This window comes from Phasianus colchicus, chromosome 25 (genome assembly GCF_987193195.1).
Source record: "Phasianus colchicus chromosome 25, bPhaCol1.hap1.1, whole genome shotgun sequence".
Classification (NCBI taxonomy): domain Eukaryota; kingdom Metazoa; phylum Chordata; class Aves; order Galliformes; family Phasianidae; genus Phasianus; species Phasianus colchicus.
In genome coordinates, this window is record NC_143460.1 from 2386356 (window position 1) to 2410190 (window position 23835).

Genomic DNA, 23835 nt, shown 5'->3' on the forward strand with positions numbered 1-23835 from the left:
GATCGAGTACAGAAAATTAACCCTTTTTATTGATGCATTGCAATTGTTCTACATCTTTACCATATTATGTAGAAAATACTTAAAATACAAGCTACTTTGTAAAACCAAAGACAAACATTGAATCCAAAGATAAACTATGTTTTCACAATGGACCCTTCTCCCATATAGTTAGTATTAAATTTTTAAATAGCTATTTCTTTTGTTAAAATGATTTTTACATACCCCCTAAGTACATCAGCAATACAAACATAGATCAGTAATGTCAGGAACTACCTGCACCTACCAGCTTGTAAAAAGGAAGAGCACAACCAGAAAAGAAAGGTAAATTGTACACAGTAACTAGCATATCAAATACATTTAGTAAAGTAGGAATTCCATTGCAATATCAAGGATCCAAGCAGAAATACTAACGTTACATATAATGTACTGCTACATGTAGTGAGATAGATATATTCCAAGCTGAATCTGAAATCACACATTTATATAAAGTTTAGCAACAAACAACCATGTGGACATGCGGCACCATTCAGAACTTTAAATAAAAGAAAGCAGGGCTGTGCCAATCCTGTCATTTAGAAGCAATTTAGTTTAATGTACTAAAAGAAATCGCTGAGTCAGAGGTTAATTACTGCATCCCATCAATTAGGTGCTAAGCAGGGAGGCTCAGGAGTTGCCTCTGCAGTGGCTGTCACAGCTGTGAGTGCAGATTGCCCATAGGAACAACTCTGATTTCAGTTCGCGGATCACAGAGGGATCCGGGTGGGTTACCCAAAATTCCAATGGTGAATCCCAAAATGGGTTTAAAAGAAATTTCAGAAGGACTCCAATTTCGATCCGGAGAGCATTGATTTGCGGAATCTGTGTAGCAGCTCTGAAATGAGGACAGCTGGTTATTGAAACGAATGGGAAAGCTGGGTGTGCGTGGGCAGGAGGGATGCAGCTCCTTCCTGGGCTCAGAGCAGCACACCGGGATGGGAAGCTGCAGGAGCAGCTCCGTCCATCTGCCTCACACTGTGTGTCTGTCACAAGAGGAGCCTCAGGGAAAGAGACCTGTCGTAACAGAGCAGGTTTCATCCTTCCAATCTCATTCCCATCTCGTCCTCTTTGTTCCAATGCTTTTGGAAACACGGACAGTGCAAGAGGTGTTACCGTGCTCTGTGAATACATTCGTTTTAATGGTCATTTTCATCTACTTTCTGGGGGGGTTGGGAGGGTCTCACCCAAATTCCCAGCACATTTTGCTGCTGGTATTTATTTATGTATTTATTTACTTCCAATTTGGACCTCGTACATAACATTGCCTATTTATGTACAAGACATAAGGTTTTCTGAGACACGGGAACTGGAACTTGTTTTGCCTTTGATGGAAAGGCACAACTCTGTACCCAGGAGGTATCTGAAGGGAAGTACTGCAAACAAGCAACGTAATATGGAAACAAGAAAGTGCTTACAGCAACAAAGAGCGTTGTTTACACCCATGATGTAAAACAGCACAATCCATTGGGTATCCTCACAGCTACAGAAGTGCTCTGACCACAAACACACCAAACAACAACATCACTAATGCTACCGTCCAGTTCCGAAGTCCTTCAGCCCTCTGCTGAAAGAGGCACCAAACCTCAACGTCAGCTCAGCCCAGACTTCCTTCTATCAAATACATGGAATTTCAGAAGTTAATTTTGCACTTCTCACATCAGAGAACCGGACCATCTTCCACTGGGACGGGCTAGAACTGGGATTCAAGGTTACCAAAACCTCTTATTGCTGCGTAACTCTGCTGCCCGAGCCAGCCTGGCTGCCACCCGGCCAGTCCTGGTCTGTGTACTGGAGATGAGCAATAATTCCTGGCACGAGGGACCCAAGGAAACAAAGCATGGTTGTATTTCCTCTGCACACTAACTAGCATACAGCTGACACCTTCCCAACAACTCCACATTAGCAGCAGCATTAGAAAACTTCTTAATGGTATTATGTGCTTTACAGCAGGCTCTCTTTGGTATAAATATCCTATCACCAAGCTAGCAATACTTTACAGGAAATGTCTACTATTAACGTGGGGGAAGGTAACGCCATACTAATCTAATAAAAAGTGATTGCACGTATTTAATCACTTCTGCAATATGAGACTAAACATTCCAATGCATTCCCAGCACTACCCTATTCGAAATGCACCGACAGACAGCTAACAGGACATGTGCCATTTCCAGGAACAGCTGTAAGGGAACATCGCTTCACTCCAACAAAAATGTTGCTTTTTATGACAGCATTAAAACTGAGAACAATGCACCTATGCAACAGACTGCTGTTCTTGCTGTGGGAAGCGTAGTGAATTGCTTCAATTCGACGGGGGCTTGCTGGTCCCTCATAAGGCAAGCTCACTGTAAACTCTATTCACACTACATCATCATTTAAGGCACTACAATAAGGGGACACACCAAACAACTCTTCATCACACATACCTGTGCAAAACAAATCAGAAAGTATCCTTTTCTCTCGTGAAGCTCTACTCCTCTCTCAGTGCTACAGTGATGAGCTCTAACCATTGCATTATATCACATACATTCCGACACGAATCAATTCATTTTGGTTTAAATACAAAGGATACATCAAACTCCATCCCCAGGGACGTTTTAAGAATCAGACAAACACTAAGTACAGAGTTCAAGTATCATCACTACACATCTTGATTACAAAGACAGAACGTTTGGGGTTAGCAGGAAGTTTTGCTTGTTATATTTTTCTAATCAATATGTACATATTTCATTTTCTGTAAAATATTAAAACACCACCAATACAAAACTTCTAAAATAGTTTTAAATTCAGTAATAAACTTTAAAATCTGGATTTTTTTTTTTTCTCCTTTTCTTTTTTTTCCTCTTTTTTTTTTCCTCTTTTTTTTTGCAATTCCTACATGCACGTACTGTATACAAGTCTTAATAAGAGCGCTTTAAGGAAGCTGTTGGCATATCCAGGAGGATATGGTCACAGGAGTATAAAAAGCTGTACACACCAATACAGTGATGTTTCATCGTATTTCAAATTGTTCAACTCCCTCATAAATGAATCACGTAAAGAAAAATGTTAAGGAAAAAAAAAGAAAGAAAAAAAAAAACCAGAACCAAAAAGCCCTGCGCTTCTGTGAAGGCATCCAGCTCTGTTATTGGGCCAGCACCTAACGCTGCAGAATGCAAATGTTAGAGCAGTGTGGCACAATTCATTCTCAACTGAACATTACAGCATCCTCATTAAGGTGTTGAGTTCTGTTACACAGTGAGACACGAAAAACTGTTAGAAAAACCTTAAGGAATTCTCCAATGAATGCAGTAATAATTCAGCTGTGTTATGGAAACAAGGAATTTTCAGGAAAACAAAAGAGATTCCAGGGTTCTTGTTGAGTTCTTGTTGATTCCTGAATATATGATGTGGCCAGGACAAGGCAGCTGCCCCTCCCAGCACTTCAAACAAAGCAGAGATGTAAACAAAACCTTGGACAGAAACACAAAGAGATGTAATGGCTTTTCAAAACCAGCAAGTTGTTAAAGTGAAATAGGGAACAAAAGTTAAAACGTTCAACTGGATGTTAGAACTGCCCTGGCAACACAAAGAGATAAATGTGCATTACATTTTTAGTGGCAATATGGATCTGTGCAAGCTGCTGAAAAATTATCTACTGATCTTCTTGTTTAAATTATACAAGTTAAAAAAATCATCAGGATCTTCTTCCGAGACGCTGATCTTCCCTCCTCTTTCCATTAGCACAACAGAACAATTTTAAATAAATGTGACCATGAATTTTTAAAAGCATCTATAAAAAGTAAGTAAAATTTTAAAAACTTAATTAGTGACCCTTGCACTGGTAACAAAGCATGCTGCTCGGTTAGTGACTGAACTCACTAGAGACATTTTTGAACAACATACAACCAGAGAAGGGAGAAACAAAAACCAGGCAGTCATTACCAGGTAAAGATTCACCTGAAATCTTTCTCCAATCGCTCCAGCCTGTTGCAGGACAGGAATTGCTCTACCAAGAACTATAAGTATGAGTACTGGTTGATCTTTGTAGGGCTCAGCGGATATCCAGTGTAAATAGCAGATCCTCTGGAAGCACCAATATAGGACTGGGGAGCAAACTGGTGTTGGTACTGGGCAGGTGGAACATTTGCAGAAGTCAGCAGACTCGGACCAACACTCACAGGGACCTGGTGGACAAGTGTGCTGGGGTGGGCAGCGTACTGGGTGTGCCGTGAGGAGCCCTGAGGGGAGAAGAGATGGGCGATGGAGGTGGTGGAGCCCAACGTTGCAGCAGTAGTTGGAGCATAAGTGTACATATGTGGCTGGCTGGACAGGTGTGCATTTGCAGTCGCCGCTGCCAGGTGGGGATGCACTGGGCTGCTGTGTTGAAACGTGTAGGGAGCCTGAGAAATAGTTGATGTGAGGGGTGCCACATAGGCTTGCTGCCTACGTGGGACTGCATTTCCGCTTCTCTCCTGTGAGGCCAGCACTGTAGTTTGCTGGTTCTGCAGGGAGAAGAAGGAAAAAAAGTCAACAAGTAACCTCGGGGAGCAATGAGAGGTTCAGTCAGAGCCTCTCCATTAACACCCACGTCCCAGCAGGACAGGTGATGGCCAGGAAACATCACACAGTGCTTACCTGGCTGAGATTGAGAGGCTGCACACCGTTTGTTACCACGCGGTGAGGTCGGTACCCAGTTGGTGTTATACAGCATCCTGATGACTGCCCGCTCACAGAGGCCACAGGCTTGGTCTTACTGGTGCTGCTCAGGATGCCTGAAAGATTTCATCAGTTTAATCCCTTTTTCCTTCTCACACTGCATGCATGCACTATGCCAACCAGCTTAGTAACTGAAGAACATAGCTCCTACTTTTGTAATAGGGCTATTTCTTCAATTACAACTTAAAATTTGATTGCACAAGAAAAGACTTTTCTAAATAAATGCAGCCAAATATACATGAAAGGTAAATGTATCAATGACACTAAAAACAGACCGAGGCTTGCATTCTCAGAACATCACACCTAAAGCAGACAGTTAAAAACTGCAAGGACAAAGCTGTCAGGAATGAGACAGCAACCAAGCCCAACATCTAAGCCCTGGAAAAAACCACTGAGCACAATGAGCTACGAGAGCATATCTACCTGAAGCTTGGGTAGCTACAATGCAGTCATTGAGCTGTGTTTTCAATGGTGGCACAATGATAGTCCGAGAGTTGGAGCTGTCAGCTGCTCCTCTGCTTGGCAGCTCCAGGGCACCACCTGTACTCCTGAGAGAAGAAAGTGGGTCTGTGGCATAGGGGCTGTTCAGGGAGGAGTCGGAATCAGGGGAGTCATTAACAGTAACGTAGCTGATGACATTGGATCTCTGCTTCATACCCAAACTGCAGGGAAAAAAGACAAACAGGAAACATTCTAGCTTTTCCTACAAGACATCTCCCCTTCTCATACCCCCCCCTAGTCATATGTGATCTGGTTAATTAGAGACAAACAGTGCAGTGAACATGATGCAGCATTTTCTGTCTTATGCAGTGGTTCTAAGCTAAGCTGGGGTTTTGCATGTAGCTGTCTCTGCTCTTCCTGATGTTTGGGCTCAGCTCAGGACCTATCAGTACTAATTGCCTAAATGAACTTCCTACCTGGCAGGTTTGTATTTGCTGTCCTCTTCCTCATCAGTGTCACTGCGAATGGTGATGACGCTGACGGGAGGACTTGGAGTGTCTGGGATCACAATGGGCTGGTGCTGCTCCTGCACTGGGACGAGCACGTTGGAGGAGGAGGATGTGGAACGCAGAGGACTGCTCCCAATGAGAGAGTAAACTTGAGTGGGCACAGTTTCTAGAGTGGAGCTGGATCTGAAGGAAAAGCAAAGCAGTATTCAGCTGCGTGTCAGCAGGCCAGAACAAATCAACACCAGCGTTAAGAACGGTCAGCCTCCAGCAGGATGGAGCACAGTACAAAAAGAAAAACCCAAAGAGCATCTCAGTGCAGACACTCATACAGGAAAGCACCATGGAATGCATCCCAGAAGGGACCAATGCACTCAGGAATGCTCTGATCAGGACCTGATTCTTCTGTGCCACCCCTTGTCATTCACCTGCCTGTTCTGCCAGTTGCATGCTATGGCACCAATACACTCTGAAGCATGAAGTCTCACTCTGACCCATACAGTAAAGCACTTGGTCAACCACAGTCCTTGCACTCTCACTGAAACTTACATCACTTTATCCAAGAAATACTTAAAAGCAACTGTAGCACATTAAAAAGTTACACAGACAGTAATTCTGTGATGGTAAGAAGAGTTTTTCACACCACAAAAGCAACCTGCACAACACACCCACAGTCTCTACAAAGCTGGAAGCCTTACTTGGCTGTGCTTGGTGCTGGCTGCTTGTTCTTCTTTGCTGGAACATTGCTGCTTTGCTGCTGCCTAACAACATGAGCAACTCCAACATTCAGAGGCTGTGCTGCAGCCAACGTCACGTGGTTGGTCAGTAACGATGGCTGCTGCATGAGGGTGCTGTACTGATTTCCATGGGAATGTGCATTCCTGGCACAGGAAAAAACAAAAAAAGACCCAAATCCCATGACAACACTGCAGGAACTGCAATGCAGGCACAGCTGCACTGAGCCCCTCCACGATTTTCAAGGGGAGGGAGAAATCCTGTGCAGTGCAGCACGTGGGACTGAACCCCATGTAGTCCCTACCTCCAGTCGGCCAACTGCTGGCTGCTGCCAATGGTCTCTGGAATCACAGCTGCTGGCTGAACAGAATTGTGCAAGGCAACCCCTGGGAGCTGCTGCCAGGTGGAAGGAAGCAGTATCTGCTGGGTTCCCCCAGGCCAGGCCTGCTGCAAAACAACAAACAGATACACAGCTTCACTAGATTTCAGTTCCTACAGAGACAGAGAGCTGTTCCAAGCAATAAATGCACTTACGCAGATTGTTAACTTGCAGAGATAAGGGCACATCATTGCACTTTCTCAAAAGATCTCAGTACAAAAAAAAAAAAAAGAGAGAGAGAAACAAGCTTCTCCTGACACTGTGCTAACCTTTCGTAGCCCAGATGCCACTGGGGAGAAGTGACATATGGTACTGCAGAATGCAGCCAGGTATCGTATTGCTGGATGCATCATGAGTGTTTTGGACAACTTTTGCATGCAGGTTTCTGCACACTGCTCTGCTGAAAGATTCCAAACTATGAAGACAGTTTGGTTCTTTCTGTTTGTCTGGATTACAGGGCTCATACTATGATGGCTATCTCATAGCTGAGACAGTGTTATCGTGGAAATTTACCCCTCCTCGACTAAAGCAGCAAAAAAAAGCCACAGTGAGAAAAACATTCAGTGATTTGGGAGGTACAGGAAGCTGCTTTTCATTCATTAGTACTATCAATGTTCCTGTCCAAATTGACAAAATGCAGAATTTTCTGGAAAAAAAAGCCAACAATGACCTAAATTCTGCAGTACAAAGGTTTTGAAATTGCTTCTTCGTTGCACACTGAACTGTAAAAATGCTGCTTGTTTTAAACAAAGTATTTCTGCAAGTAACAGATCCACGTGTTACAAACACCGGTTCCAAACAAGAAGCCTTTAAAGCAGAGAACTGCGAAAACCTCTGCCAAAACAAGCGGAATAACAATAATATTAAAAAAAATAAATAAAGAGAAATATGTTAAAAGTCACACCATGCGTCTTTCCAAAAGCCAACACCTGCACAAGACAAAGCAGAGAGTTTAATACAGCAAGATATTTAATTCCCAATGAGAGGCAGAAACCGGGCCTTCCAAGCGACGAACTGTTTTGACAGAGGAAGGACAAAAATACGCAAAGCTTAGCGAATGGCTAATGCAAACTGAGGGGAAGCAGCAGGGAGAAGTGTTGGAAGCACTAAAGGTGAGCAAATTCACGCCAAAGGCTCCCAGAATCCAAACAGGAATGGGAAGTTCTCCGGGGAAGCTCAGAATCCAGGCTGGCAGCTCGGAGCCGGCTCTGACTCCCGCTGCTGTATGGGGGAGCTGAGCTGCAACTCCGCCGTACACGCACAGGAGAGCAGATCTAATTTGCCTGTTGTTGAATCAAACGTCCACTTTTGAAAACGTCACTAATATCTCGCTTGTGTGCCAAGCTCTGCTACAGTCACCCCTTGCTGTTTTCAGAGCCTAGAGCGCAGCCTTTCGGCAATCAAAACGCAAGAGGAGGAAAGGAGACGCATCCCTGGAGCTGTCAGCTCAGAGCTGGGACCCAGGAGAACCCTCCTCTGCCTTCCCCCTCCTCCGAGACAGGGAGCACTTCGCTCGCTTCAGAACTCAAACGAGCAGGCTTTCATTTCCACACACGTATGGCCTGAGCAAATTCCACTTTGGGAGAGGTCTTGGAAGAAAATGACACTCAAACTACCACTCTAAAGCCACAAGAAACGACATGGTTCACAGAAGAAATGGAATGTGCTTTGAAGGACATGTGAGGATACCAGCACTTCAGTGCACCGCAATGTTTTCGTAAGCTTCACTGATCTGATTCTGGAGTTTGACAATGACTTCTCTGTGGCACTTGCAAACTTGTTGTGGTGCAGGTGCCAAATCGATACAAAGAGGACAATTTTGAAAACAAGCATTTCCTAAAGGTGTGTTTTCTTCCCCCGCCATTTTTTGCAGTTGTTCCAAACAGCCTAAGCGCTATCTAGTGGCATTTTTGATACAGCTCACCTTTAATTTCAACCAAGAAATATGTACGAACTGAAAGTATCTGTGAAGAACAGCATCTTTATTTGGATGAAGCAAGCTACCTGTGGTTGGCTACGAATAACAAAAGGCCAGAACGTTGTTGTCAATGGCAGAGATTAAGAGAAATCGACTCCTAAAGCAGTACCTACAGAATTGGCTGTCATTAGAGGTTTTAGCCTGTGCTTAATGACCTGACACATTTCTACACACAAAGCAGCTTTACAGGTGTCCAGACAAAGCAGGCAGCTAACTTGCCAGGTAGTTCAAGTTCTGGCCATCCAGGTACCTGTAGCAGAATCGAGCTAAAGACTGATTCCTTTGTATTCAGCAATCAAAAGGCAAAGATAGGATAGTAAGCAAAGAACAGGAACAATGGTAGCTCTTCTACAGGCTAGCTTAGAAGAGCTTTGTAATACTAGGCCAGTAAAGAGTAATAGTCAATGGATCTGGATTCTTTACAGAGCCACACTAAACATCAGAGTCAGACAGTGCTTCAGCAATGTTGGGGAGGAAAACAACAAGACATTAAGATGTAGCGAGAACACAGCCACAAGATGGCACATGCTTCCATGCCCTCTGCAAGTCTAAGTTAAAACAAAAACTCAGTTAGTGAACACAATCAAGGGAGGCAATTACCAGTACTGCAGCCGTCTGTTCTACTAGCGCTGGCCGGCCGGCTGCGCAGTTCAGAGTAAAGGGGACCGCATACTGCGGCGTGATGGTGGCTACTTGAGGATGAAGAGTTGCTACCATTAGTGGTGTACAGCTTCCCTGAAATGTAGATCAGGCAGTGAGTGAAACAAACGTACTGAGGCAGGTAAGTGGGTTCAGCAATAGGGCTAGACAAGGTTTCACCTCACTGGTATTTTATGGTGCTCAAGTAAGTTCCAGAATTGCAATGGGTGCAGTGAAAACAGCACTGTGACCCCCTGGGCAGGTTCCTCTAAGCAATTACACATCCCTGAGGGGAACACGAGGAGCAGGGAACTGGGGAACAGCATCTCTCCCATCACACAGTTGAGAAGTAAATATAAGATAGCGTTCAGCTACTATTATATATTACCAGGTCCCAGAGAGCACATTGCACTGTTTTTACATCCTAAGCCATAACAAACTGCACCCCAACAGGACACAGCTTCCACATTCACATACAGCACTCTTGGAAAAAAAACAAGGCATTTATTAAAAGGCACCAAAGGTCTTTTGTATTATTAAGGAGCAAAGTTATTTGTGATGAAACTGTCAAGAAACTACCAATATTAGTCCCTAAAATATCTAATAAAATTAGATTCTCAGTTTACAATTTGCCTTCTCAAGAAAACAAAGGTTTGAATTCAGGATGGGCTTCTTTCAAATATATTCTGCTTTTCGCATACTGTCACCTGCACAATTCTGCCAAACAAAACAGAGATCACAGAATGCCACCAAAATTACTTGGACTGAACAATCTAAAGTTGCTTCTCTGCAAGTAGGTCAGCAGTACGACAAACTTCCTGGACAGTGAAGTTAATACAGTATGTGTTAACATCAGCAGAAGCTTAAACTATACAAATAAAAAGGACTGTGCTCAATTTTAAAGGCAGTGACAATTTTTTCAGTGAGTAATACTCAGGAATCACTGGGCCCTCACTGTATATAGGAAATAATTTTTTTGAAATAAAAATTGTTTTCACTTATGACACATTACTGACGTTTATAACATCAATTTCTAGAATGCTCTGTGAATTTTGACATTGCATGCTGTTCAAACTGCAAACAGAAATAAGGATGTCACTGCTACAGATCAACTCACACTAAAATGCAACTAATGGAGAAGAATTCATACGATTTCATTTAAAGATGAAATTTAACATGAAAAATCTTCACTGCTACCTCTGCTTTCTGGGATCTCAATTCTGATAGATTTCTTCTAAAGTACACTGCCTTATTTTTGAAGTGTAGACAAAAACGTACACTACAGATAGCTGTAAGGTTGTAAAAAGGCAGTCTTTTTTTTAACAGCTAGAAAGTACCTACTTATTCCTGCTGTTAAACCAAACTCCTAAGACCAGGGAGGCATGTGACACAAAACAGTTCAGTCTTTAAACATTCCAGAAAAAAATAAAACAAGAAAACACTGTCTCAGAAGTGACCTGCATTTAAACCTTTTGGAGTGTTCTGAGAACCTCCCAGCATTCACCCCAAGCACCAGAAGGCAAGTCAGGTTCTCCTGGACAGTGATAGGAAATACAGTTAACTCAGGAATTCTTGATGTTATTTTATCTTTTTTTACCTGTGTGAGAACTCCAGATTGGATCTGCAGTGGCTGTGCTGCAGGTGCTTGTGGTACAATTGGGACAGCATTCTCCATCCTTACTGGGAACCCGGAATGCTTTGTAGTTGCCTGAAGTCCAGCTGTGGAGGACAAGAATAAATCACAGCTAAGACGGTTTACTTATGTCTGTTTATTCTTCTCAAGTTCCTACCAGGTAAAAGAATACAGGGTCAGATGAAGAAAAAGGAAACTTTGACAAAATCTTACTATTAAAACACCAGCTGGAGTAAATACTTCTGCAGCCCCCACTGCTAAAGGACAACGATGGACAACCAGCTCTCAAAAGCTCTGTTCAATTCTTCAGCCTTGTGTTCAGAAACCAGCAATCCACACACACATCTACTTTTGCTACACCACCAGTTCCCATTTCATAAACAATACTCCAGACTAGCACATCCCAGGTATAAAAATAAATTAAGAACTTTCAGTTTTAACAGAGCTTGTGCTTACTTCACTTAATTGCAGTTTGTGGTGGTTCATTTGTTAACAAACTACACAACTGCATCAGTGATTGTGAACTGACTTAAGCAGATATTCACTCCTGGTATAAAAAAACACGGTAAGGCATTTTCTTATTTTCAGAGAAGTCTGACTGTGTTCAGTGCTTTCTGAGGAATGCTGTTGTGTTCAGTTCGGAGGGAAAAACTGGTTGAGCAACCAGATGAAGGCTGCAACTGAGGCAGGCAAGGTACTGCCACCTGCACAAGCTCACCTGGAAGAGAACCAAACTGTCTACCCATGTCTGACCTGATTCTGCTCTTCGTTCTGATGTGACATGCACAGAGCAATCTTCTGCACCTTCTCAACATGACATCAATCACAATTTCTCATTTTAATCTAACTGAAACCAGAGTACCGTACACAAAGAGATTTTTTTCTGCTTACTTTGGAAAGCAGGGGGACAAACAATGAATGTCTGCTGGAATGGGTCAGTCTGCGTGCAGATCTGGGTGGTTCCAGGTTGCAAGGAGACACTCTGTTGTGCCACACCTGCAACTGGTGCTGCAGATGATGGATAGAGAGCAGACTGATAGTTTAGCAAGGAGACGTCCGAGTTTGCCAGGGAAAGAGTAGCAGCAGCAGTAGAATTGGAAGCCAACACACTGGCCTAGAAAACAAAAATATTAGATTTACCAATTGTACTTGTTATAAAACAGGAGCTGTCAAGACTATACTGTGCATCAAGCACCAGGAAAAGGTTTTAGGTAAAAAGCCCAAGATAACATAAGAAAAACCACGAGCTGCACCAACTTTACTTATGTCGCTGAACTGACAGGCCAATGTGATTAGGTGAAAAAGAGACTGCCCTGGCCCAAGTTATGGAAAATAAGACTTCAAGACAAGATTACAAATTCTGGATGTGACTTAAACATACTGCTTTGCAGAAAAGGACAGAGGGCTTAAAATGAGATTGCTCAAGCCCTTCAGTTAGTACAAAACAGTTAGCAGATGCTATACCTGGTTGTGTACTGTATTGAGCTGGTTGTTAAAGCTCATTGTCAGATTTGTGCTTGTATTAGGAGCAACGTGAGTTGTGAATGGGCTCTTAATCTGATTCACTGTATCATACATATTAACTCTTCGCTTGCAAATCTCCATATTCTGAAAGCAGGATTTCACGCTGAAAGAGAAGACAGAAGGAAGACATGAGATTAGGTACAATGCAACCCAACAGAGACATTGCATTTCTGAGGTTATGCACATGCTTTTAGGTTTAGGTACTTTTTTTCCCTGTTTTTTTGTTGTTGCTTTGAGGGGTGGGGAGGCTGTGGGGAGGTATTTTAAAAAAACAAGAAGGTAATAAAACGTGAGAAGGAAGCTTATGAACATGTCTTTCCTTCCAGCCTTTGCTGTTTTCAGATCAGCCAGAAAATGTAGAAAACAATACTGACATAAAGTAGAAATGTGCTATTCTGTGTTGCTATTCTGTCCTCCTGAAACAAAACAAGAAATCCCAGGAAGCTTACTGATTACTGTGTGGGAAATCCAGTAGATGGGTCATTGTAACAAATGGATGGTTCAAAGTCTTCAGCGGAGTAATTCTCTTATCTGCATCAATAGTCAACATTTTCTTCAACAAATCAATATACTCCCTTCGGTCAGCCTTCTCTGCCAACATGTCGGTCCCTTCTAAGTCTGTAGACATATTCACCTTGGAAACAAAATTAGAGTAGTATGCAAACATTACATTCATTACTGCTTAAAGATTCAGTAACCTCATATCAAACACAAATATTTACAAACCATTTCTGTCTCTTAGCCAGCTTAATTTTTAGGCACTATGGCACTAGCACTTAACTTTTCCGTTGCTCACTCTAAAGAAGGAAGTCAAACTTACACAAGCATTCTCATATCAACATGAAGTTGGTCTGCTCAATAGACAGCAATAGACAGCAACAGACAGGCTTAATTCTCCACTGCCTGGCAACATGCCCTCTTTTGTAGGGCTGTAAGAGGCTAGCGAAGATGAACAATGAGATTCTACATATACAGTGATGATAATAGCTACAAAATCAATAGAAAATGGAGACCAACATGTTTAAGATTCAAGGCCTCATATTATTAAAAACACTCAGATATTCCCTCTTATAAATTCTGAAAACAGAATGGGAAAATGGAACAAGCTGTGTTTCCAGTCAACACGCTCTCTCAGATTTCCAAGGTTCACCAAGAGCCCTGATCCTACAAACACCTGCAGGTGCTTAACTTTCCTGCTACTTGACTGCAGCTAAGCTGTTCCTAGCAATGCAGGCTAAGCACACTTGTTGCATTCACCAGATCAAAGCCTAAGCAAGAACAGGAAATCTCTAGCTGCTTCACAATTAACATTTTCACAGCCTTTGATACAGTGATTTCTGATGCAAATTGGCACCTTGGCAAACCTATATCGGTGTTCTCAACAATATGTGGAAGAAGACTGTCCTGGTTCAGGAGCCTCATTTTAAAGACACCAATAATGTATGTGCTTAAAATGAGTTGTCTGTGTGTTTCAGTATTTCTACATACCTGCGCCATATCATCCAAACAGTTGAATATATATTTCCTTGCTTCTTTTGATTTTATTCCTGTCTCCAACTCATGTTCTTCTGGGCTCTACAAAATAAAGCATTAGTTAATATAAATGGAGTTTTGAGAAACTGAGATATTAAAAAGAGAAAAAGCAACATGATAAGCATTGAGCCAGGTCATCTTTTGCCTGCTTCAGTATGCTAGCATGCCAAACACAAGCAGTCACGGGTTCTCATCCCTCTGAAACTGGAAATACCACTCATTACTCACTGCCAAAGCTGAATTAACAACTGGATCAGTTCCCTTCAAGGCTTTCTTAGGTAGTACTAATGTGAAAAGAACAGAAGAGTTCTGATTTAGGAAAAGACTGTTGTTTAATCTCCTTTTACAAAGAAAGACAAAATTCCCTCCTTTTGCAGCTCAGCTTAAAAGTAAGTCAAATGTACATCTGGCTCCTTCCTGTCCTCTGCCAGTACACAAACCAATCTCTGTTCAGCTGAAAATCACTGTAAAATCATGAAATGCTCCCCACTTTACTCTGTACTGTCAGGAGATGACAACAAGATGACATGCTTCCAAGACTGAGCAGACCATAATAAGCAACCATTATCTCAGTTACTTCAACACCCACTCTTTGCTGGTGCTATCATTCATAGCTGCTATTGTTAGATGAGTACTAGGAGGTCTGCACAATTTCTGGAGTGCAATCCAAAAATCAGTGATATTTGAATGGCATTTCAAATCCAATCTTAGCAAACCAGGTGTCGATTTATAGCAAGTCCTCAGTGAACAAAACAGAATCAAGCATTAAGAAGACAGACAAACCTTTAGCCTCCACAGTGGGTATCCCAAATTTGGATCTCTGTTAAAAAACCTGCTTGTTTTCGTTCCTGCACTGAGAAGATACTCCGCTGGAAGGCCTTGAGTTTGTGAAATATAACGAATCTAGGAAAGAAAATAATAAGAATCAGGACTCTCAATATAATTAGCTGATACTTAACGTAGCAGTTATCAACCAGTTTTGTCCACAGTTATTAGGAAGCAACCTGCAAGTAAAGAATGCCCAGATAACTGACATTAAAGAGACTCAAGTATTTCTAAGGATATTTAACTTGTTCAGTCACATCATCTGCCAGAATTTTTTGTATAAGCACTGGCTCATGAAAATCTTCTTTGCCCAATACATATGAGCAGACTGTGAGCTTTCAGAGATACAGATAAAGTAACACCAATAGTCAGTGCTATTAGCAATGTCCAAGCAACATTGCTTTAATTGGCCGCCTGCACTCTGAGCACACAACAATGTCATGACAAAGCTCTCATTAAAGAAGCAAGCAAGCCCAAACCTCTAATCCAATCACCTGCATCCTCAAAAGCATTTAATACATTTAACATGTAACAAAAACATAAGAAATCTGAAAGATGAACCTGACCAACTGCGATAGCATCAGTGAGACACAAGGCAGAGAGGTACCAGGCACAAAGGCGTGCTCCAAAGGAAAGAGAACAGCACATTATTATAAAACACAGTACATTTCTTCAAGTTTTCTAAACGTTACATGACTCTAATGATATTTGCTCTTCAGGAGTACAGTGAGAAATGTGACATCACCTTTGTCACGACTATTCCCCAGAAGGAGCCTATTTAAAAGTTTCAAGAAAAGAAGTAATACTTTAATTTATAAAAACAAGGGCTAGGAGCACAGTGTTAAGGAACTAGGCTTTGTTCAGGTTTTCATACATAGTTTTTTTAGCACGTCTCTTGTCTTATTTGCAAAACTCCTCCTCCTCCACTGTGTCAGAGCAGCTGAATACTGTGCAGTGATAAACTGATGGTTACAACCCGTGTGCCAGATAGACTGATTCACTTTCCATGTATGCCAGTGTGAATCTGAAGTATCTGCAGGCAACTATCTTTGGTATCCACACAGTAGCTCAGCTAAGTGATCTGCTGGCCTATGAGACTTATCTCTTCCTTATAAGCAAAGAATGTTTAAACAATCATTGTAAAACCCATCCCAAGCTGTGAACTCATTCCTAAGAGGTCCCTGCAGAAGTTCTGCCTGAGTTTTCATTTGCTGCTGTGGAACCTCAGAAAACATGCAAGCAAACCATCTCTATTTTTCAAGGGCGATTCAGATATCAAAACCAACCACATGAAGTCACACCTCACGCTGCCTCACAAAGAACTGCAAAATCCTGCTATTAAGCAATGGAAAAAGCACCTCCTCCCCACCCACCTACATGGCTAGATAAGGTTCTCAGAATTACACAAAACTCACTGTGCAAGGAAACCACCATGGTGTGTCTTAGTTCTTTTCTAACTCATTCTGCTCATTAAGGTACCACTGGGTTTCCTTTGGAAATTTACAGTTCTAGCTTCCTAGCCCATACCAAGAACTTACTAAGTTTGAAAGCATACTTTTATGTGCCCTGTCACATAAGGAAAACTATACCAAGTGCTGTCACAAGACATCACCAACAAAAACCACAGTGGTAAAGTCAGTCTCAAAAAACCCCTTGTACAGACTTTTTGCCCTTTTATAGGCAATTGACAAGTCCAGGTAATAATGCTGAGAATCCACAGAAAGAAATAATTAGTACAAAATGCCTTTTCAGTCCCTTGCTCTTGTACTGCAGAGATTCTGTGGGCCCACACTTTGCATTAGAAATAAGGGCTGCTGTAGGTGCTAACAGGACAGGAATGCTTGCTTTGTCTCCACGTGGAAAAATTGTTTTCACGGTGAAATATCAGAGCACACACCTCCCTTTTGTTTTGACAGGAATGTACTTCAACAGCTTTCGGGTTTGGAAGAGCAGACAGGGGGTGAATTGTCAACTGACTCTATACTGGATGAGTACATTTGGTAAAATGCACAGAGCTGTGCTCTCCTGTGCAAGGACAGCATACCAACAGTGAGAATATCACAGCAAGAAAATCCTGACGACAGACAACAGTGATTCATTTTGGATAAAATTTGATACAGGTTACGTTGGGTTCAGAGGGTCTGGACACAGATCACTGTGGCTTCATCTGAACATCCCCACACTCCCAATGCACTCACCTGATCATATTCAGAGGCTCCTGGATACAGAGGCCAGCCCAGAAACAGCTCAGCTATCACACATCCCAGCGACCACATGTCAATAGCTTCGCAGAACGGTAAACCCAGGATGATCTCAGGAGCCCTGTTGAAAACAAAAGGAAGAGGGGGGGGAAAAAAAGGTTAAAATTTTCAGAAAACACAGCTCTTTAATAATTTATCTGGATAATGCTCCTTCACCTGAGTAAATCCATGTGAGATTAAGAGATTCACGTTAAAGCAGATGTTTCCTCAGGTGTCCTTTTTATCACTTAGCATGGCTGATTTTGCTTTACTGCCAGGTGCCCTCCAACTTTATGCAACTGTGAGACAAAGTGACTCCTTTAGTAACTGGTTTTATAACTTATGACAGAGGCATCCCAGAGACTGCATACAGCCTTCCCTAACAGAGCTTGGAAGAGAAGTTCTGGCAGAGGATGCTCAGACCCTTCTTTGCAGGTCTCCCTACCCAGGCACCCAGCTGCCTGCATGTGGAAAGGAATCACATCTGCAAACCCAGAAAAAGAAGCCCTAGAGGGAGGCACCTGGTTTTCGTGCAGGGTTTGGAAGGTTTCGAGTTTAGAACAGATCAGAAGAACACAGCTGGATATTCTGACTTCTCTGCAAGGTTGTGCTACAGGTTTCTGTGCACTGAACCACACCTAAAGCAAAATGTATCAGCCTGGACTGCCCTGAACAGGGGATGGAAAAATACCCACACTGCAGGAAAGACTTCTGCAGCACCTTGGAATTTTAGGGAGATTTCCTTCTGGAGCCGACTCAGAACACAAAATGATGCTTTAGTACAACTCTTCACCTACACACAGTTCTGAAACAAACTGATGCTTTTCTGTTAGGCAAAATTCTGGTCAAGTATTTGCATACAGCATAAAACCCAAAAGCTGCAAGAACCACGTGAGTCGGTATGGGAATTTACTCTGGAAAGTACAAACATTAAAACCTTGCTCTTCTTCATGCATACCTAACAATAGCAAAGATAGAAAAATCTTGAACTACAGGCTAATGGTTTCCTGGATGTGACTTTGGTAGCATGTCCTAGGGCCAGCATGCCATTCCTTACATTGCACCATATTTTAGAGTCTGCTGTTAAAAAAAAAACCTTCTGAAACCTTCTGATCTTTCTACAGAATTCTGAAATGGTTTGCATAACATACAGGTGTCAACAGATCTAACACCTTCCTCAAGTGCACAACCCAAGCATACCTCCCAGCAGTTTGCACACAGCAAGAAGTGACTCTCCAATTAACCATCCTCTGAGCTGTGGTGACACAGATACAGCTTTTGGTTAAGGTGACTGTACACAATTATCATGAGCCAGACTCCGAAATAAAGCACTCATCCCAGCTGCCCAGGCACAGCATCTCTGAAAAAGGCAGATGACTGGACTGGCTATTGACTGCAGTGAGGTCATACCTAAACCCTGCTGCTCAGCTTTAAAGCAAGGCAGTTCTTTTATTATGTGTAAATATTATTGTGTCAACGTGAGAAATATCTGACATTTCAATTCTGAATCTCCAGCTAAAGCTTTTACTGTAAAAGAATGAGATGAGGCTAGATGCAGCTCTCTATAGACAAATAGGTGCTAAAGGGGGCTCCATTTCTGTAGTGCTTTCACCTCCACAAGCACAGTGAGTACAGTGTAATCACTCACATTGGGTTTTCAGAACACAGCGTGTCATCAGTCTACTAGAAAACCTGTTTTGATCCTCCAGATTCTCCTACTTAATGCAGGAATTTCCAATTCAGATAGGACTTGAAGCTTCACATAAGGAACACTTCATGCATAAGTTCCCTTGGTTTGGAATGCCCAAAGTAAAATATTGGCTGGTGGAACATGCAGAATATGCTAAGTCTTCTCAAACACATGAAAAAAAAATCATGCTGATGCCAACAGAATTGGTGGCAACGAGGCCTGGATGTTTTTTCTTTGTCTTCAACAGCACACTGGGATAGACTGAAACTTCAATATCAAAACGACAGTAAGTTAAATTCTATGCATTTTATTCCCTGGGACTTAAATGAACTCACAAGCTACTCAACTTCATTATGATTCAAGGACAGAGCTGGCAAATGAGTCTCTATCATCTTCTTTCACACTGCTATAATTGGTGGCCTTATGAGATGTGAGTTGAAGCAGGACAACAGGCACAGGTCACTTTCATAGCTGGCCTGTCAAAGATTAAAGTGAGCTTTACTGTCTTAAGCTCTTTGAAATAAGAAATCAAACATTCTTTCTTTACACGTGTGCTTGGCAAGTCTGCTCTGACTGCCAAAGTTAGCAAATCTGCTTGGGCACCCTTAAAAGGGGATTCAAAGCAGCAGCAGAAAGGCTTGGTTTGAGCATTTCAGAACATGCCATGTTTACAGGTGGGCCTTCAGCTCTGCCCCTTCTGAAGAACAACAGTAACATGAAGATGATACAACTGCAGCTAGTGAGGGGTGAAAAACAACACATCGCTGCTCAGAGCTGCACCAGCAAGCGGAGAAAGTTCAAACTGGCAGCACACACTGCTGCTTCCTGAGCCAACACAGCTGGGATAGGAAGAGGAACAGGAACCAGCCCCAAGCAAAGGAAGGAGCACTCAGTCCTCCTTCTGGCAGCTCCCTCGATGCTCAGTGCCACCTCCTCATGGCCTAAAAGAAGACACCGAGCTCAAGGACTGCACAGAAGTCACTGCATAGAAGTTTGAGTGCCAGAGCTAGCGTGCTGTGAGTCCATGCCAGGTGTGGGAGCCAAAGAATTCCTCACAACACTCCAAGTCTACCATGCCATGGCAGGAAAACTGCCCTTCCTGACTGGGAAACACCATGGAAGCAGCAAGAATGCCTGTAGAAAGAATCCCAACCCTTAACAGTGTTGCCCTGACAAACCCAGTACTGCACCCAACTGCAAGTTAAGAATTCAATGAGAACAGGCATTAGGGCTTCAAAACAAGACAGCAGCATGAATAAGTACTGCTAGTATGAGCTAGAAGCATCAAACAGTTCAGCCAAATCTCCCTGTGAAGGCAATACAGCAGAGCATCCCCATCTCACTGTTGAACAGCTTAAGCCCAAGCTGAGGAGCACACATTTAACAATCACTTGAACATTAAAGCAATGGCTCCTAAATGCATAGAGGTGTTTTTCCCTCCTGACCTATTCAGAACTCAAAGTCTCATTTGAATTAAGATGCATTACTGCTCAGTAGCAATGAGCATAATTAATAAAAGAATGTTTTTCCCCTCAGGGCATATATATGCAACAGAAAATTTATCTTATGGCATCTGAGTTGGCTGCCTCAGAGTTCTCTACAGGAAACTCAGTCCAGTAACAGGAGATAAAATCAAAGCACACGGAACACTTCAAGTTGATTCTTAATGGCTGACAGAGAACCAAATGAAGAATTGGCCTGTATTGTTTTATTAAAGACAGCACTGAAAAAATTCAAGCTTAGAGCTCATTGAACACGAATTTAATGTCAACTGTTTGAAGCGATCCAGTTCTCTGACAATAAAGTGGCTCCTGCACCATCTGCCTACGTTCCTGGAACATGGATTTTAGTAAGCAACACCATCAAGCTAATTACATATCAATCTAAATATTAGATTTCCACATCACAGCGTTCTTAACTTCAGTTGAGCAGACAGTCTCAAGGTTCTCACCCTCCTGGCAGCGTCAGTTCACTGCTCTCAGGGCGGCGGAAGCAGCTCTGAGCTCAGCTCTGCACACAAAGACAAGCAGCCAGCTTCCTTCCCAGCAGCCCCTTCAAGATACTTATCGGCCCTTGCTACTTTTGTCTCAGCCAATCTGGCTTTTGTGTGCGTGATGTTACAAAGTGGAAAGCACTATGAGCCTCCCCGGGCTGCTTTGCCCGCATCTGTTGCAAGTGAGCGCAGCCTTGATCAGTGGTCAACGCAACAACAAAATTAATAATGCATTTTAGAAAGCAAGCATTTTAACAGAGTCATAGTGCATAAAAGACAATTGCAGTTACAAAAAATAAGTACTTCAGAATTGAAAAAATTGGTGCCAACAAGCTAAATGAAGATCATTAGGAAAGCATTAAGAGAAGGGTGAAGGACCTGAAGGAAACAGCACAGAAAGATGGCACTCGGTGCAAGAAGCAGAACACAAAGCAGAGGGAGCAAGAGGAACAAACAGAACAAGCCCACAACAAGAGAGGGCCTGAAAGTAAAGCTTGGAAAAGACATCAAACTGGGGCAAGGCAGGGTGGGGTGTCCCAGCCCTGTCTGTCCCAGCTGGAAGGACCAGATACTGGCTGTGTTTTGTGTCAAGCGAGCTCACACAGAACAACCCCTCACACACAGCACAGACCTGCTCACGTCCCTCTGATGGCAGAGGTGCAACTGCTAACTGAAGTCTACAGCTACTTACACTCTCGTATTGACAGAACCAAGCTTGAGGAATAATTAAAAAAGAACAGCTTGCTTTACCTACTCAATTTCTGAGTTTGTTTGCCCATAAAGTTAGATTTTTTCTTTTTAATTCTTAGCAGTAAAGCAGAAGACATTTATACGACTCACCAAGGGAAGCACAGATCCACCTCACCCCCATTTGAAAAGAACTACAGGTCTCACAACATCACAAACTAGTGACAGAATTAATCGACTTGCTGCATTAATCTGGGCTAAGAGGAAGGCAGTGGACTGCACACTACGCCACATTTGCAAAGCAGAAGTTCCAGTTATCTACACACAAGTTTCACAAATCTCCAGGAAACAGGCAGAAAGGTGAACAGGCTGATGATTTCCTTCCCCTGGCCCCTAACCGTAACAGCAGAAGAGTTGAGCATTTGCAGAAGCCAGTCCCTGGCACCCTATCAGATCAGCTTTCCTGTGCCAGGGCAGCATTCTGAAAGCAAGCATTGTGTCTCTACTCACCTGTAATAGCGTGACTGCAGGTAAGTGGAGCACACAGCTTTGGATACGTGGCTGGCTGAACCAAAGTCTATCACCTTCACTCTGTAGGGCTGGCGTGCAGGATCCACCAACATAATGTTTTCCGGCTTCAAGTCAGCATGTATCAGACCCAAGCTCTTTAACTTCATCAAGGCAGTAGCCACTTGCTGTAGAATTGGCCGGATGTATTTCAGGGGCAACGGGCTGAATTTGTTTTGTTTTAAGAAATCATATAAGTTCTGTTCTAGCATCTCAAATACAAGGCATGTATGATTCTTGTGTTGAAAGCATTCATAGGAGCGAACGAAGTTGTATTCATCTGCATTCTCACTGCTCAGGCGAGAGAGGATGCTCACCTCTATCTGGCCCTGCCTGGCATAGGAAGGATGGTTCTTCAGGATTTTGATGGCTACAATCTCCTTCGTGCTACGCTTCCAGCACTTTGCCACCTGCCCAAACGTCCCACGGCCCAGGAATTCCAAGACCTCATAGCTGTTTGTCATAGAGCACAGGATCTCATGCTGGACCAGCTGATAATCTCCTTCTCCACTGGAACTGCTGCTCTTTGTGGTTACCGTGGTGGTCGTGGCCGCAGCACCCACCGCAGGTCTGTTTTGCAGCATGAGAGGTGGATGTTCCTCAATTATCTGCACACTACCGTTGCTGTCTACCTCTTCACTTTTCCTTTTTAATCCACATTTTTGGTATGGTTCCAGTAAAGAAAGGTTGGTCCTATGCGTTAGGGTTTGGCTGTTCTGAAAGGATGCTGTCGCACTGCTGCCCGTGCTGTCAGCTGCTGTAACCACAATGTGCTCAACCGAAGGAGCGGGGAGAAGGAGGTTCTGGTCGTACGCAGGGACACTGAAGTTGGCTACCTGATGAGAAGAGCTTGTTTGCCCTTGAGCTGCTGGGAGGTTTTTGCTGTGGGTATAATACTTGTCACTACTGCTCTGTCCTGAAACATCCCAGACAGAGGGCTCCACTTTCAGTTTCTTGGCACTGCAGAAGGCACTCGAGGATACTGACGGAGGGGAAAACACCTGCAGCTGTGAGGCCATACCTGAGGAAGGACAGGAGAACCCATTAGGACCGTTCGGCAGCAGACATCAGAACCAGAAACTCAACGCCAAGGACCTCCCCGAGCACCACCAAACGCCTGGGGAATCCATCCGTGCAACCGACAGCGCGGGGGCCTCAGAGCACGGCTGCGTTACCTCCTCGCCCGCAGCACAGCGCGCAGCGAGCTCCGCGCTCAACATCCCGAAGGCTGAGGAAAACCGAGCGCATGACGGGAGAGCGGAGCGGAGCAGGAGGAGGGAACCCGGCGGACGAGGAGGGAGGCGCCGGGCACGGCCCGCTCGGCTCGCTCGTTCGTTTCCGTTTCCCTCCCCAACGAACGCGGCGGAGCCGAGGCAGCGTCCGGCCGGAACGGCGCCGTGCGGAGCGCTGGGTCGCGCAGCGCGTCACGCCGCGCCCGTCGCCAGGAGCGCCGCTCTCGGCCGCCCGGGGCGCCGCCGCCCACGACAGGCCCGGCCGAGCAGCAGGCCCCGCGCGGCCGCCCGCCGCAGGCCCGGCCCTCCCCGCCCGACGGCGGCCCGCTCCCGCTCCAGCCGGGCCTCCGCGCCGCCCCCCGGCCCGCTTACCGCCGGTGTGTGGTTCTCAGCCGCGGGCCGAAGCTGCCTGGGGGACACGCGGGGGTGCGGAGCCCCGCAGCGGGCGCATCATAGCCCCGCCGCGGCCGCCGGCCCGGCCCGCGCACGCCGGGGGGAGCCC

General features: G+C 44.0%; 1 protein-coding gene across 6 annotated transcripts; it reads right to left on the reverse strand.

Moving 5' to 3' along the window:
• Positions 1-23818, reverse strand: HIPK1 (homeodomain interacting protein kinase 1). Of its 6 annotated transcripts, none has more exons than XM_090124363.1 (16): positions 23277-23296; positions 22045-23122; positions 17123-17246; positions 14883-15002; positions 14055-14141; positions 13016-13200; positions 12507-12669; positions 11934-12156; positions 11007-11128; positions 9371-9505; positions 6718-6860; positions 6377-6559; positions 5649-5864; positions 5155-5279; positions 4651-4787; positions 1-4517 (listed from the first exon to the last, which is right to left on the reverse strand). In XM_090124363.1, exons 2-16 carry the CDS (start codon positions 23118-23120, stop codon positions 4032-4034), a joined length of 3525 nt encoding a protein of 1174 aa, XP_089980489.1. In that variant the 5' UTR covers positions 23121-23122; positions 23277-23296; the 3' UTR covers positions 1-4031. The 6 variants fall into 6 exon arrangements, with proteins under 6 accessions (XP_089980489.1, XP_089980488.1, XP_089980491.1 ...); XM_090124362.1 differs by having other exon boundaries at positions 3-4517; positions 5155-5393; positions 6718-6857; positions 23277-23295; XM_031605711.2 differs by lacking the exon at positions 23277-23296 and adding an exon at positions 23706-23818 and having other exon boundaries at positions 4-4517; positions 5155-5393.
• Between the last annotated feature and the right edge of the window lie 17 nt (positions 23819-23835).

Excerpts from the sequence above, each read along its gene's own strand:
- HIPK1 (XM_031605711.2), bottom strand. The coding sequence starts at position 23,120 with ATGGCCTCACAGCTGCAGGTGTTTTCCCCTCCGTCAGTATCCTCGAGT. Across the intron at positions 9,506-11,006 it reads AATCTGGAGTTCTCACACAG|GGAAGCTGTACACCACTAAT; the intron begins GTAAAAAAAGAT and ends TCTACATTTCAG. Across the intron at positions 4,788-5,154 it reads TGTAGCTACCCAAGCTTCAG|GCATCCTGAGCAGCACCAGT; the intron begins GTAGATATGCTC and ends GAAATCTTTCAG.